Raw genomic sequence first — 16,060 nt, 5'->3', positions numbered from 1 at the left:
TGACCAAGTTTGCATGCTTATATCTGGTAATCTGAACAACTCATTTGAAGACAACAATATGTAATGTAACAACCACTGGTGAAGTCCTACCATCTTGTGTAGTGAAATTCTGCATCGTCTCTCATATTTTTGTTTGTTTTTATTTTTCATTCCCTCTAATGGTTAGATAAATCTTGCATTCTTACATTTGGTAATCTAAGCAACTTCGTTGAATATAACAATATGTATTATAACAACCACTGTTAATTCCTATCATTTTGTTCTGAAATCCTGTATCATTTTTATTTTTTTTCTTTGTATTGTTTTTGTCTAAGTTGTTGGTATTTTGCTATTGTTCTTTTTTTATTATTATTCTCTTTAAAATAAAAAAAATGCCTTCCACTGTGAGCCCAGCATAGTTGTGCATGTATGTAGGTCACACACTCAGGGAGGCTGAGGCAGGAGGGCCACAAGTTCAAGCCTACTCTGGGCAGTGAGTAACTTAACCAGATCCTGTCTCAAGATACAATATTTAAAAGATGGTTGGGGATGTAGCTCAGTGTGAAGGTTCTGAATTTGATTTCTAATATAAAACAAAAACAAAAAGCAAACAAACAAAGCGTACACTATGTCATAGAAATGCACTTTATATTTTGCCATCTGAGTACATCAATATTATTAATGTACTAGTTGTTAACCATTCCTCCTACATTTTACAAATGATTATGGCTCTTTAACATCCCACTTCTATGCAGGTATGGAGGTGTCATTTGCAGAAAGAAAACCCTCCAGTAACTCTCCAAGGACAGACAGTCGGACAGGCAACAGTGTAGTTTATTGGAACGAACAGTGACCATGCTCAAGTCTATGTACTTAAATCCTTCTGTCAACTGCAGGTTTAGCATTTTCAGTCAGGGGAGGCAGTAGAGCAGCAAGACTGCTTCCCATCTTGTCATACAAACGTTGATCACTGGAAACCATTATGGAAGAAAACAAAGCTAAAACTCACTTTTTTGATGTCCTCAAAGAAGCTGGACACGGGTCAAAGCAAAAAAGACCACGTGTTGCTATGATGCTTTCTACTGCCCTTGCCTATGTCCACTGAAGCCAGCCTTTCCAAGCAAAACTAAGAAGTCCATATCTCCTCTGCTATGACTAAAATAAAAATTTTCAGTAGGCCATACTTTAGTATCTCCTAATTTTTAATACTGACAAACTGACACCCAATAAACATTTACAACCATTGAATGTGGTAGAAAACACTAAGAATCTGTGACTTGTTAAATAAAATAATATGACAAAATATTAATTTCTTTAATCTTGATTCAAAAGCATGTGTGTATTTTTATTTCCTTGAGATATTTACTTACAAATATGTGCTCTTTCAAAAACTTTAGTCTTATTCATTTTATTTCTCAGAGAAGGATAAAAGTGAAGCAGCAGCTTTTAAAACAATCATACTGTTTTAAAAAGAATCTTATGAAGAATAGTGCATATCTTTTGAGGAACCTATTGCTAACAATTCATTTTCTTAGTATTTAATCAGAGGGCCTGCTACACAATTAATTGCATGCATTTAATATATCATCAATTTTTGCTAATGCTGCTTGCCATTTGAAAACTGTAAGTCTGCGTTTCATATTCAAGTACGGAAAGTTGAGCAATGTTATCTTGTGGCCAGCACCACTTCTCAGAGAAGATTAAATATATTTTCTTCTCTACTGCTACAATGAATGACATGATTTCCCTGTATTGGAGAAGGTCTTTACACTCCCATTATTATTAGAAAGTGGCTTAGGCAAAGAGAATGGGACTTGTCCTGTTCAAGAGAGGAGATAAGAGATTTATTCCACCTATCCTTCTCTGTGACTTACTGAGCTGTTTTTTTTGTTTTGTTTTGTTTTGTTTTGTATTTTCAGCACTGTGTGGAGGAGATGTTAGAGGTCCTAGTGGAACAATCTTATCACCTGGTTACCCCGAATTTTACCCAAATTCTTTGAACTGTACATGGACTGTCGATGTAACCCATGGAAAAGGTAATTTATCTCATGCAATAACAACTGGGTCATTTTCTGAATTTTTACTGAGTTTATTTGTGTTTCATTGTCCTTACAAAATCACTTTGGACGACCAAAAACAGGTTAGTACCAAAGTATGCTAAAATAAAATTCAATTTAAGTAAGTACATTAGGGGATTATATTTACTTTTCTCCAATATAATAATGTGCTTGTGTTTTTACTAAAACAGGTATGTGAGATGTTTGTATTTTAATATGTTAAGCTAATGTCATTCGATATTTTCATTTCAAGAAAACCTCAAGAATAGTTTTACTCTCTGGCACGGTATTAGGAAGTAGATGTCAGATGTTCAGAGAGCAACATAAAGATGTTCTTGAAGTGCTAAACCAATTGCAAAGCAAATAGTACATTTTAATAAAAATTTACATTTATTTAATAAAATAATTTTTCTCGTATAAAATTATGATTCCATCAGTACCAGAGTCTCAAACTTTCTAGAACAGATGCATATGTCCCACATTATTACGGTGGAGTGTAAAATTGCAGTGCACATATGGTAGAGTTAATCAATGTCCTTTTAAAAATAAATAAATGAAAGGCCCAATAGGATTAAATATGGTTCATTCATGTAACACAATATGGAGTATTAAATTAGCAATGTAATTGATCAAGGTGATAATAGTGGAAAAAATGACTCCTCTATTAAAACAAAAATGATTTACCACTATGTACTTGGAAATCTCCAATCCTGTAAAAATATTAACTTACTCAATTTAAAATCTGCTTTTGCATGATAGTTCCCTCTCTCTCTCTCTCTGTCTGTCTGTCTCTCTCTCTCTCTCTCTTAATCACTCTCTCTCACCTAGGTCTTACCATGTAGTTGAAGTTGGTCTAGAATTTACCACCTTCTTATGCTCCTGCCTCAGCTTCCTGAGTACTGGGATTACAGGTGTCTACCACCATGCCTGCCAGAAGTAGTTCCTCTTTTAGCCCAGCAGTTAAATTACTATTATTGACTTGTACTACTGTCTTTATTGATTTTATTACAGAAAATCTTTAAAAATTCAGCAATGGGAAGGTCCTATCACAACCTTAAAATAAAACCTTGCTTTTAATAAATTCAAATGTATTGTATTTTCACATGTGAAGTTTCCCTTTGACAAAATTGTACATCATTTCAGAAGTAAACTTGAGGATTATACAGAGATTGCTTCCTTAGATTTCTACCCTAAATAAAATGCAAGTGAGGCAAATAGTGTGGTGAAAGTTAGTACTCTAGCATGGAACAGCAGGCATGAGATAGACATTGTTGCAGAATGCAACATTGTTGTTCTCCAGAACTCAGTATTCTTTGCTGGAAGTTAACCAAAGCATCCTATTACTCCAGTGTGCAGTGGATTAGTGGAGTTTAAAATAAGCTCCGTGATATTACACAGAAAATGGAAGGCTATACACTGCTTGCTATGTCAATAGAGCTTTAATTAACACTTAAGGTTTTGCATCTTCACAGGTTGCAAGTGTTAATTAAATTTGTATTTACATGGCAAGAAATGCAGATTTAGATGTCTTTCTTTAAAGAGCTAACAGAGTATATTTGAAGCAGTATTCCAAAGACTAGGAAAGTTACACAAAGTGTAATATTTCAGAGTAGGAAGAAATCATGGAGGTAATATGTCTAACTTTTTGCCCAGTGTGCTAAGATTTTTCTAAAGTGAGAACATGATGAACTGGCCTGATACAGACACCTCTAGTGCTGGGAAAGCTAACCGTGAGAAAACCTACTCAATTTTCATACAAATGCAATTGTTTGAAAATTATTCTGGAACTATTATATCTGTTTTCCTCCCTGGAGTAGACCAAAAAGGAAGGGGAAAAAACTAAAACTAAACTAAACTAAATTAGAATAAAATAAAATGAAATAAAAACTAAAAGTAAGACTGCATCCTATCCACCCTCTGCAATTTACAGAAATTCACTGAAGCACTGTGATCAAACTACCAGGTGTTCCTGCTATCTTCCCTCAGGCAGATTTCTTCCCAAACTAAAACCCTGAATCTTTCATTTCTTCATCATAAAATAAGACTTTTGTTTTCATGACCTTTCTAATTTCCTTTCTCTGAATGTCTTCAAACTAAAAGAGATCCAGGGATCCAGAGATAGCACTTTTTCCACTATGACATATCAATAATAAGTTTATAGTCCTTAAATATTCTTTGTAGTTTACTGGGGCTTAAGTGATAGTTGAACCCAATACAATAAATTCCATAATTGTATACAATTGATTTTTTCTGTCTTCACTGAAGACTTGTGTATTTACTTCTATCAAATTTCATCATTATGTAGAATCAAGAGTTCTTTGAGATCATGCTGAAATTACTTACATTTCACTTATAATCTCATTATATAGTCAGTATCCATTGGGTTAATATTATCCACTAGTTATTGCAGACTGATCAGGTCTACAATCTCCCAAAGAAGTAAATGGTGAAGGCTTAAATAAAAGAGCAAAGTGCTTTGAATTTAGGGCTCTGGAAGGTTCCAAACCCTCTGGCTGAATTTGAGATTCTCTGGGGGCTCAGACCCCAAACTTTTCTGGGTGGCCCATATTTATTTAGTTATCAGAACAAGGACAGGGAAGAAAGGCAGCAATCTGTCGGGAATGGCAGGGCCTTGAGAGTCCCTATAGGACATCTCTAAGTAATACATTACGTTAATTTAGGAGAACTACGTTGTCTCCAGGGAGGTCTGCATCTAGGAGTGAGATGCCTGCAGTTACAACTTTTTTCTAGTTAATTGAGCTTGGAGCCAGGTGTCCTTAGCTGTGGCCTTATCTTGTCCTTTGAGGCACCACGGATTCCCCTGCCCTTACAGGCCACTCATCTCCAGAAAAAGGCCTAGGCCTTGGGCAGACTCACAAGGAAGCATGAAAAGCCAGTTGGTTAATATAAATCCTGCTCAGAGCCACTTCCTAGTGGTCTCTGTCAAGTATATTCTTACATAAGCATGAAAACCAGGACTCTAAGGGTTCATAAAAATCTTCAAAATATTACAGATTTCAAGATGATATATCATCTACTAAAGATGGACAGACACCTTGAGAAAAGAAATTCTACATTAAAAATTCTGTAGACTTTTACAAGTGGGGTTGTCCTTTGGTAAAACATAGTTTAAAACTATAAGTTTGCAAGCTGGAAAAAAAAAATGACACCTTCAGAGTCATCGCTGGTGGCATGACTACAATGTACATATCAGTGCTGTTTCAAAAATAAATTCGTCTTTCCCAGTATATTTGTAACATAAAGAGTTTAAATAGAACTTCTTGACTGATTGCTATTGTGAGAAGGTGTGAATATGTGAAATTACTTGCTTTTTCTCTGTTCTGATAGAAACGAGGGCCTTTGCCTGTCTCTTTCTTCTTGAAATGTCCAAGGAAGGGTTTTTCCTCCACTTACCTCATATTTTTGGAAGTTACCGCCTTCAGAAGCCTCTACTCACTCCTTTGACAAAGTAGCTACCTCTGATTCTATGCTCGTGTATTGACCACTATTAATCAGTACTGTAGCATTTAGAATAATATTTGAAAATTTGGTTCACATGCATTTTTCTTCAGATGGACCTATTATAAAAGTTTTAAAAAGTGATGTATTATATATTTCAAATCTTTTCCAAATCTGAAATCACTGTTTCACTCTGTAATAGTTACCTTATCTGGTCATTGCTTGTGCTTGCAGTGTCTTTATTTTGGTCTTATTATGTAACTTTTCTTTAAAAAAGCAAAAACAAAAACAGGGACTTCAGTAATGCTCTGCATTCGTAATTAAAATATAAACAATAAAAGTGTTACTTACCATACATCTTGTTTACTTTTCTCTCATTGCTGAAACAAAATACCCTATGCCCAAAATTAAGGATAGAAAGGTTTATTTAGCTCAGTTTGTGTAAGTTTCAATCTGTAATCAGATGGCTCCAGGGTAGGGGAGCATGGCCCAGGGGCAGCAGTTCATGGCAGCAGAAGACAGCAAAAGCAGCAAGAGCAAAAGCTGGGAGAGGAAGCCTCCTTTCCTCCCTTATATTTTAAACCAACCATTCCCTGTAGGGCCCTCATATCATCCCCCATGCCCTCCTCTTGCACAGGCTTAGAATATTTACAAAGTGAGCACCCTGGCTCCCTGCTGTGTCATGTAGTTAAACTTCTAAACTTCTCAAGTTGACACAGTGAGCAACATCTTAAAGTGGTAAGAGCGTGTCTTCTATACACTAGGATACAGAACTGCTGAGTTACTTAGTTATGCTCCTAGACTTCTCAAGTTGACACAGTGTATCAACCATTACACCATATGCTAATATTTTAGATTTTTAAAAATATTTTTGGTAGGGACTGGGGATTTAGCTCAGTGGCACAGCACCTGCCTGGCAAGTGTGAGGTCGTGAGTTCAATTCCCAGTACTGGAAAAAAAAGAAAAGAAAACAAAACAAAAAACCCAAAAAACAAGCAAACAAAAAAAAAACAAAGAAAATAAATAAAAATATTTTTGGTGATTTTTTTTAGGCCACATTAAAAATAAATAAACCAATTCAAAAGAAAGATGTATGTGGTAGCATACATCTGTATATGTGTTTGCTACATCTGTATGCTATGTATGTATGTGTTTATTTCAATCATAACATAGTAATTTGTGGGAGGACTAAGAACTTGTACGTGTTCTAGACACTGAATGTCATTAAAAACTAACCTGAAAGCATCCTGAGACCACAATTAATTTATGACATACTCACCAGAATGGAGCAAAAAAAAAAAAAAGGTGTTCAAACCTTGGAAAAGATTCAGAGCAAGTATATTTGGCTACTGAAATGTAAAATAGTGTAGCCATTTCATGAAACAGTATTTGTTACAGCTGAATATATTTCCTCATGACTCAGTAATCTGACTTCCAGAGATGGATCCAGTAGAAATAAGCACATAGGTTCATCAGAAAAAATACTTGAATGTTCACTGCAGCACTGTCTACATTCACAACAAAATACGGACTACCTAAATGACCATCATCATGAAGAGATAAGTGAAAGTGATAGTCACAGGATGGATCTGAAAATGAACTATAATTGCACTTAGATGAACCTCCTATATCTAAGTTGAGTAGAGGTTGTGAGAACAAAAGAGGGACATATTATAGAATGTCACTATTCGAACTATAAAACCATTTATAAGAATTAGGAAACTACTTTGTGCTACTTGAAGTTAAGTGAATGGTTCTCTTTGGCAAAGTGAAATAACTGAAAAAGTCTGTGAAAGGTGCTCAGGGTGATGGAAAGGTTGCCTATCCACCAGGGTGCTGCTTGCAAAAGTATTTTCAGGTTGTTAAAACTCAATGAACTAAATACTTATATGTGCATGTTTCAGCATATTGTACAAATAGATTGCAATGTGTGAAAAGTAAATACATTAGGAGTGATTTCATTGATTTAATAAATAGTACCTTTCATGCATGCTTTATATCACTTTTCTAAAATAGACCTAAGCATATTTTGGAATTTGAGTGCTGAACTTACTCCTGGTTTTTATATTGTTTGGGAGCAATAGAGAAATAGATGGAAGAGGCATGTGAGGTGCTCACCGCAAAACTGCGTCCCTGTTATAAAAAAGGCTATCTATTTTCCTAGAAAGTTTTTGAGAACTCAAAAACTTGTTCTGTTTGAGGCATTAATTTTAAATTTTATTTTCAAGAAGTTTTGAAAACGTGACTCACTGTGTCTTTCATAAGTGATCTGAAGATAAAACAAAAACATGAACAAAGAAAAAGAAATTATAGTACAATTCCTTTTTTTTTTTTTGCTACCAGGATTTGAACTTAGGACCTTACACTTGCCAGGCAGGAGCTTATGCCACTGAGCTATACCCTTGGCCCTATAGTACAATTCTTTTGTATGTGCTACTGAGGATAGAACCCACAGCCTTCCACAGACTAGGCAACCATTCTGTCACTGAGCTATACTCTCATCCCACATTTGGAATATTTTATGGGAGTATTTTATTTTCAGAAAATTGAAGTAGAAGAAGAATAATAATCGTAGTTTGGTAGCAAATCCTGTGAATTGTTGACGTGCCTTGAAGTCAAATTTCTTTTTCTTTCTTACTAGGTGTGCAGTTCAACTTCCACACTTTCCATTTGGAAGACCATCATGACTACTTACTGATCACAGAGAATGGGAGTTTTACCCAACCCCTAGCACGCCTGACTGGTTCAGAACTTCCATCAACAATCAATGCTGGTCTCTATGGAAACTTCCGAGCTCAACTGCGTTTCATTTCAGATTTTTCTATATCATATGAAGGATTCAACATTACATTCTCTGGTGAGAAAATCAAGAAAAAAAGACTTCCTTTAGTAATTAAAAACTTAAAAAATAGGTTTTGTAAGCACTAGCATAACAAGACAAAATAGAGAGGGAAAGCTTATTGAAAAGAAGAAAAATGTTAAAAATAGAACAAGAAAGCAAATAAATATCACACAGTAAGTTTTAAACAAAGTTTGAAATACCTTGAATATTGTCTGTGATAATAAATTGAAGAGAACTTCTAAACAAAAGCAAAATAAAAGTTAATTCACTAAAATTCAGTGAAGACACAGTAATTAGCATTTCCTTAAGACCAGAAAACTGTTGAATTGTAATAGGTGGCAAAATCAGCTAAAAAATTTCTAGTCAATTTAAAATGAAAATCTATATATGTACATATACATGTATATTTATACTAAAAAATCAATGTAAATCAAAACGGTGAATACCTTGTCTTAAAAAAAGTATAGCACATACTTTTCTATTATTTTAATATTAAAATTATTATTAAAATTATATTATTTTATTTATTTTAATATTAAAATAAACAATGTACTCTTCTTGAAGGAAATTATCTAGAAATAAATTAATATAGTTATAGCTTTCTTATAGAATAACCTTAGTTGTCAACAATAGTATGAATTGTGTTCCAGGAAAAAAAATGATAATATCAAAGAGAATAGAAAATATTCCCATCACATAAAGTACTTCTTTTCAGTGAAATAAAATTGTGACATAGAGTCATTTATTAAAGTAGAGACAATTAAGTAAGTAAATCTTATGCCAAGTTGCAGAGATTAAAATTGTAATATATGTATATGTGCACACACAATGATATTGCTAATCTTGTTCTAGGTTCAAATTGGTATGTACATGTAAACACATAATAAAAATCTTCAAATATTATTTTATTATTTGGATGAATATTCTTGGCTACTAAAATAATAAAGGTATTCCACAGTGAATAGTAAATAAGAATAACAATGTCAACTTAGAATGTCAAAAATATGTCTACATTTGTTTTTAAACAGTAAAATATTAATTAATCAACATGAAGCAATCTTTGTTGATTTTATTTTCATTACACAGTATGTAACTGCTCTGAAAATAGTTTTAGTTAAGCTATTAGAACTGCATATAATAATAATGTTTAGGGGCTGGGGATTTAGCTCAGTGGCACAGCACCTGCCTGGCAAGCGCAAGGTTGTAAGTTCAATTCCCGGTACTGGAAAAAAAAATAAAAATAACAATGATAATAATAATAATAATGTTTAATCAGCTCTATTCTCTCCTACACTGCAGCTCATTTAGTTGTTCATTTTCATGGTGTTCATCCATTGCTTGGGGAAAGGTTTGTGCATAAATTTGTAACATAGCAGTTACCAGTACGTGGGCGCTTGAGTCTTACACAAACTTTTTCCTCTCCATCAGAATGAGTTAACTGAATGCCTTGTGTACTCCAAGCACAACACTGCTATCATTTAAATTAAACCCATTAAGTGGGATGTATTTTTATATTGCAAATGATTTCATTACAAATGTCACTTTGTGCCTGAAAACATCCATCTCTTCTTTTATGATAACTCAAAAATCTGTGAAATGAAAATTTCTAATGCCGAAAAAATGTTACATTTTCAATTTATCAGTAAGGGCTGATCTTTTATTTAATTTCACACAAAAATAGTCATTAAAGTATTAGATATTTCTCAAAAGAAAAATTATGTGCCCTACTAGCGTGTTTCCAAAATAATGGGTATAGTTACTCAAAAATGTATGATTAGATGCTAAAAGCATCCAGTTTGCCAATAAGGAATATACTAAAAAAAAAAAAAACTACTATTATTATTTTCCTCTCCTCGTCTGACGGGAAGGTTTCCCCCCTAATTTACAGAGTACAACCTGGAGCCTTGTGAAGACCCTGGAGTTCCTCAGTATGGGAGCCGAATTGGATTCAGCTTTGGGGTTGGCGACACTCTGACCTTCTCGTGCTCACTGGGTTACCGGCTGGAAGGAGCCTCGGAGATCATCTGTCTTGGTGGTGGCCGCCGAGTGTGGAGTGCACCTCTGCCAAGGTGTGTGGGTACGTGGTCAGCTGCTTTCATTTGCTTGTATGTGTAGTCACTGTCCATGGAACTGCATGGTTACACACTCTTTGATTTTTTTATAATCTGTTATATTTCCTCATTTATTTCATATTAATTATTTTCTTTCCACTTGGTAATTGGGTGTACCTTAATTTCTTTACTGCTGCCGTCAAGCACTAATACTTCTAAATTTGTTTTCAGAAGATGGTGATTAAGAGTGAACGTGATAGATAGATAGGGCTGGGGATATAGCTCAGCGGTGCAGAGCCTGCCGGGCAAGTCCTGAGTTTGATTCCCAGTATTAATAAAAATAAATAAAAGGTAGATTGATGATAGATAGAATTACAAATAATCCAATATAAAAGGGAATTATTTCTTACCATACTTGGTTTTATAAACTACATTAGTGGTCTGGAAAGACACTAGATTTTACTCAAGAAAATCACACCTAAAATAACATCTACATTCCAAAGCCTTTTTATATTCCAAAGATTGTGCCAGGTGTCTGATTTACATGGCTCATCTCCTTTCAATCTCATCTCTAACTCTGAACAATGAGCTAAGAGCAACAGTTGCAACCATTTTGTACATGAGAAAAGTATAGTTTGGAGAAGTTAACCGTCTAAATATCAAATGATGAAAACCTCCCTTTGACTATTTCTAGGGACAGCTCACAGAAAGTGATACTTTCTGTTGAACTGAAGTTTTGACAATATTTTGTAACTTAAAATTAACATATATAAAAGATAATTACACTATGACAAATGAAGAATAGATGATTAATGACTACTAAATCATTTATAGACATGATAGATTAATTAAGCTGATTATTCATTTCATGTTCTGAGATACACAGTAACAATAATTAAAGTACTGAGAGTGTGAAATACCACCTAGGCCTTTGGAAATGGATATTTTATCTGGTAAAGGAGGAGCATTCTTTTCATTTTTAAAAACTGAAGGATTTTTCATTATAACGTAGGTCATCTCCTATTTAAATTACAAAATAGGAGGCAAGAAATTTTTAGGCCATTCTGTGGTTAGCAGTATTACTTTTACAAAAAAGGATCATTTTATGCTTATTTCTTGAAGCTATTAAAAATTTTGACTAACATTTCATTTGAATTTAATTAAATTTAGGTAAATTTAATTGTGGGTCACAGAATTGTGTAAGTGATAATATAATTAAAACCTCCACACTGGTAGAGGTTTGATGTGTGGGTTATGCCTTTGTCTTATTTTCCAGCTAAAAAGTTTCCACAGGTGCAAACATAAATGAAGAAGGGAACACCAATTTGCATTATTTAATATATTGTCCAAAATACCAAAAGTAGAAACTCTTCCCAGCCTGGCAATTTGGTGACTTAGAAAGAGCTTTCTCAAGACAAAAAAAAAGGAAAAAGGCTGAGGATATAGTTTATTGGGACAGCCTCAGTTCACTCCCAATGCAAAAGGAAAGGAGAAAAAAAAAAGAGGGGGTGGGTGGATGAAAAAAAGAGAAAGGAAGAAAAGGAGAAAGGGAGGGAGAGAGAGAGAGATAGGAAGGAAGGAAGAAAGGAAGGTAGTCAGGGAGGGAGGGAAGAAGAGAGGGAGGGAAGGAGGGAGGGAGGGAGGGAAGATGATCCTTTGGAGTCTCAAATCAAAACAAAAAACAAAAACAAAAAATGTGATCTTCTCAGTTAATGTGAATCAGAAGGTTTTTATAGTGATGGTTTTCATAACCTCAGAGGGTTGTATAATAGATACGCTGGTACATAACAGATGACTTTCTTTTTAAAATCACACGTTTTTATGGAAATTGCACAGGCAACCATAGACACTTTAAATTGAGGAAGGCGGCTCGATAAGCAGTTAGACTCCCAGAATATCTTCTCCAGAAAGCTATGACGGGTATATTCCTTCTAATTCTTCTTTGCTGTTTGTGAGCATTTGTTTTTGTTTTGATATTCCCAGATTTGGAATCACTTCTTTCTTGAGTTACTTCCATTTCTGTACAGTGTGACTCTTTCCAAAGGCGGGTTAATGATCTCCTCAGGAATGCCCAGTGGGGAGACCCAGAGTGCCCCATCATTTGATACTTGGCCAATTAACTCTTCTTCATTACATTTATCTCAACTGCAAAGTGGTTACAACTGTAGCACTTATGTCATTGTTATGAGTTATGTATGAGGATGAAGAAATAAACCATACAAATCAGACATCTGGCATAATCCCTAAAATATAGGGAACATTCAGAATTAGATGATGTCTTCACTTGCTTTGTAGTGAGTATAATCTGCTACCTCTCTAGCCATCAATTTAGTTTATAAATCCAAAATTGTAAAGAATAATTCAATTTTAGAAAACCCTAACAGGATGCATATTTGCTGAGCTATTTCATATCTTGTCCTTTTAACTTGTTACTATCGTGTTGACTTTTCATTAGAAACTTGTGTGTTAGAGAGGTTAAACTATCCGTCCAACATCATTAAGATTTTAAGTGTTAGGATCAAGATCTACACAGAGATCTAACTTATTTTAATGCCCAAGATTTTCACTTTAGCCCTTAAGGAAAGGTTAGAGGACTAAGTTATACAGAGTTAATACTTTCTTTTAAAGTCACACATGCATACAGGCTATTCAGTAGATTCAAAGTAAATTGCTTATATGTACATTTTTAAGGTTTATCCTACAGTTACAATAGATTTTAATGCACAGATTCGTGAAAAAACTGCCACTGCAAAAAAACTAATAAAGTCACTTTTGTTTTATTAAAGTATTTTTCTGAGAGTGAGTTTATTTGTACCTAAATCTTTAATGGGAAGGATAAAAGAAAATCACCCTGTGGACAAATTTAGAAAACAGTGTTTACCTTGGGAATTTTTCTCCAATTTCAAATTAGCTGTGCTTGCTTTTATGTTTATTGAAATTTACAATGAATCTCTTGACCTTAATAAATTCCACTGCAGGTGTACATTTATTTTACAAAATGGGGAAAAATATACCTTCAAATAGAGGAATTGTTTTTTAAAAATGTTTTTAAAAAATTACCTCTCCAAATTTCTTTGAACTTTTCTTCACTACTTTGCATACCTATTAAAACAAATGTGTTCCTTTTTGTATTTTTGGTTCTACATATGTATGTGTGTATATGTTCTATCTTTTATTTTTTCAAATTTCAACCTTATTTACAAAAGGAGAATATTGTAGTTATTCATATGAGCATATAATCAATTTTCAAAATGCTTATTTGAATGGTTTTTTTAATATCATTCATACTTTTCATTTAATATATACCAATATATTAATATAATACCAATTCTCTATTATATACTTGCTTAATAACCAGTATTTGGTCCTCAACACTCCAAACCTCATAGAAAGTTATATGACAGACAGCAAATAAATTATAAGTAGATGATATTCTCACAATTTGCTTCTGTTTCAGTTATACTTTGCAAATAGTTGCAAATGATGGATATTATGTTAGCAGAAATCACAGAAAACATTTAAAATTTTATGTCAAGCATAAAATAAATGAACTGTGAGTGGTGGTACATGCCTGTAATCCCAGCACTCAGGAGGCTGAGGCAGGAGTATTGTTGCAAGTTCAAGCCAACCTGGAATACAAAGTGAATGCAAGGCCAACCTCAACTGCATAGCAAGACCCTATCTCAAAAAACAAAAAAAAAAGTATAAAATAAATGTTAATGCTTACTAAAATTATACTTGCTTTATATATCATATATACTATCTGTACAGTAGGCAATTAAGAAAGCTACTTTTGAACATTTGCCTTTTATTTGCTTTTGTATTGTTATGGCAGAAATTCCCCTGGCATAAATTGGGCTGTATTCCACAAGAGATCCTAGTCCATTGAGAACAAACCAGAGTTTAATTTGAGGCTAGCCACCCTCATTCCCATTTGCCAATCTGGAAGTGGGCAAATGGCCAACTTCGTTCCACCTTATATACATTTTTGGTTTCCATCTTTGGTTTCCATGGTAACAGATTGGAAGGTTACATTTGCTGACCCCGGTGGCCATATGGTCTTTCTCTCATCCTATGGGACCCCAGGTCAGTTGCAGGTCGCATGTCTAACCATGATAGATGTTTCTCCCATTATGTTCCATTTGTCTCCCTTTTTACAACCTATGCATTCCTTTAGGGTTAAAATGTTTACCTAGGGCCAGGAGATGGAACTGCCCAGGCAGGGTCATGGAGGGTTACCTAGGCCTAGGTGCCCCTTATCTCGGGGAGACATTCCTGGGCAGAGTTGATCTGAGGAATTAGCTCTTACACTGTCACGGGAGGTTTCCCAAGGCACCACTTAGGCTTTTACTAAAACTATTTTATCTAAAATAATATACTAAGATTCATTGCCCCCTACAGTATACATTTATATCCAATTTTGATTGTATATTTAGTTTAGAGGTGGGTTGACATATATCAGTTTCTTCTGGAATGCCTCTGTAAATTTATTTTTGGGGCTAGGGATATAGTTCAATGGTAAAATACTTGCTTAGCATGAGTTGGATCTCCAGCAATGCAAAATAGATACATAAACATAATTCTAGGTGTTTGTTAACTGATAAACAACATTTTTGTTAATTTTCTCTAATATGTACATTTATATTTTAAAGTAACGTTTGAGGAAAATATTAAAATATAATAACATAATAGGGCTTTGTGCATCTATAAAGAAATCTATCATATATCATTTCACTTCATTATATTTATTTCTATCACATATCTCTATTTAACTTTGTGAAAGTAATTTTACCATAACTGTTTATCAGTGAACATATAATTTCTACAGAAACTTAAGAGTTTCATAAAACTTAGGGGCAGAACGATGAGTATCCCAGATCAAGTCCTGTGCTTGGTCCACAGCTGCACATGATTCTTGAGGAAAGAGTTTGATAAAGTTGGAAGGAAATCTGGCCTTTATCCTAGTTGATGCATGACTTTGGAGGACTTCGTATGTTTGTCCTCTGTTTTAATCAAGCATGACTCTTATTTCTGGTGTCATTTAAATACTGGTAAATTTTAGTGGGAGAAAAAGAAATTTCTTGAGAGAAATTAACCACATATCACCCACTCAAAGGCTGAGGATGGGGCCGGGAATATAGTTCAGCAGCATAAGCGCCTGTCTGGCAAGTGCAAGGTCCTGAGTTTGACTCCCTGTACCAAAAAAATAAATAAAGGCTGAGAATGTTCCCCAAAGCAGTACCCTTCACAGAAGGTGCAGAGTCCATATTTATAGTCAGCCTTTCCTAACCTATGTGACATTTGACAAATTCAGTCATCCTTCCTGCTAAGTTTTTTAAATATAAGATGTGGATAATCACATCCATATCTCAAGACAACACATGGAAATCACTTCACCAACTCCTGGCCACATGACTGACAGCTGATAGGAACAATCTCTACCATCTAGCAGAGAGAGGAAAGGAGATAGAGGATGACTTCACATTGAAAATGAAAGTAATAATTTCAAAAAATATATCCATATATCAGTAATCATGCTTCAGATTTGGGAAAAGATAAGGACATCAGGGAAATTGATATTTCAGTCAAGATACTTTATATTGAAGTTAATTTCCTACACAGCTATGTCCTAAGGACATGAATATATATACATATATATATATATATATATA

The 16,060-nt window shown here is 34.2% G+C and overlaps 1 protein-coding gene across 1 annotated transcript in view; it reads left to right on the top strand.

Annotated features, from left to right (window-relative positions):
* Nucleotides 1–16,060, top strand: part of Csmd3 (CUB and Sushi multiple domains 3) — a 1,085,099-nt gene that overhangs the window by 709,603 nt on the left and 359,436 nt on the right. Inside the window, exons 20-22 of the mRNA XM_005381888.2 lie at nucleotides 1,899–2,015; nucleotides 8,137–8,352; nucleotides 10,226–10,414. Coding sequence (XP_005381945.1) covers nucleotides 1,899–2,015; nucleotides 8,137–8,352; nucleotides 10,226–10,414 — 522 coding nt within the window. The remainder of the gene's footprint in view (nucleotides 1–1,898; nucleotides 2,016–8,136; nucleotides 8,353–10,225; nucleotides 10,415–16,060) is intronic.

The sequence above is a fragment of the Chinchilla lanigera genome, unplaced genomic scaffold (genome assembly GCF_000276665.1).
Source record: "Chinchilla lanigera isolate Chin_1 unplaced genomic scaffold, ChiLan1.0 scaffold00016, whole genome shotgun sequence".
In the NCBI taxonomy this organism is placed as follows: Eukaryota; Metazoa; Chordata; class Mammalia; order Rodentia; family Chinchillidae; genus Chinchilla; species Chinchilla lanigera.
Note: the sequence above shows the minus strand (reverse complement) of the source record. Positions and strands in the feature narration are given on the sequence as shown.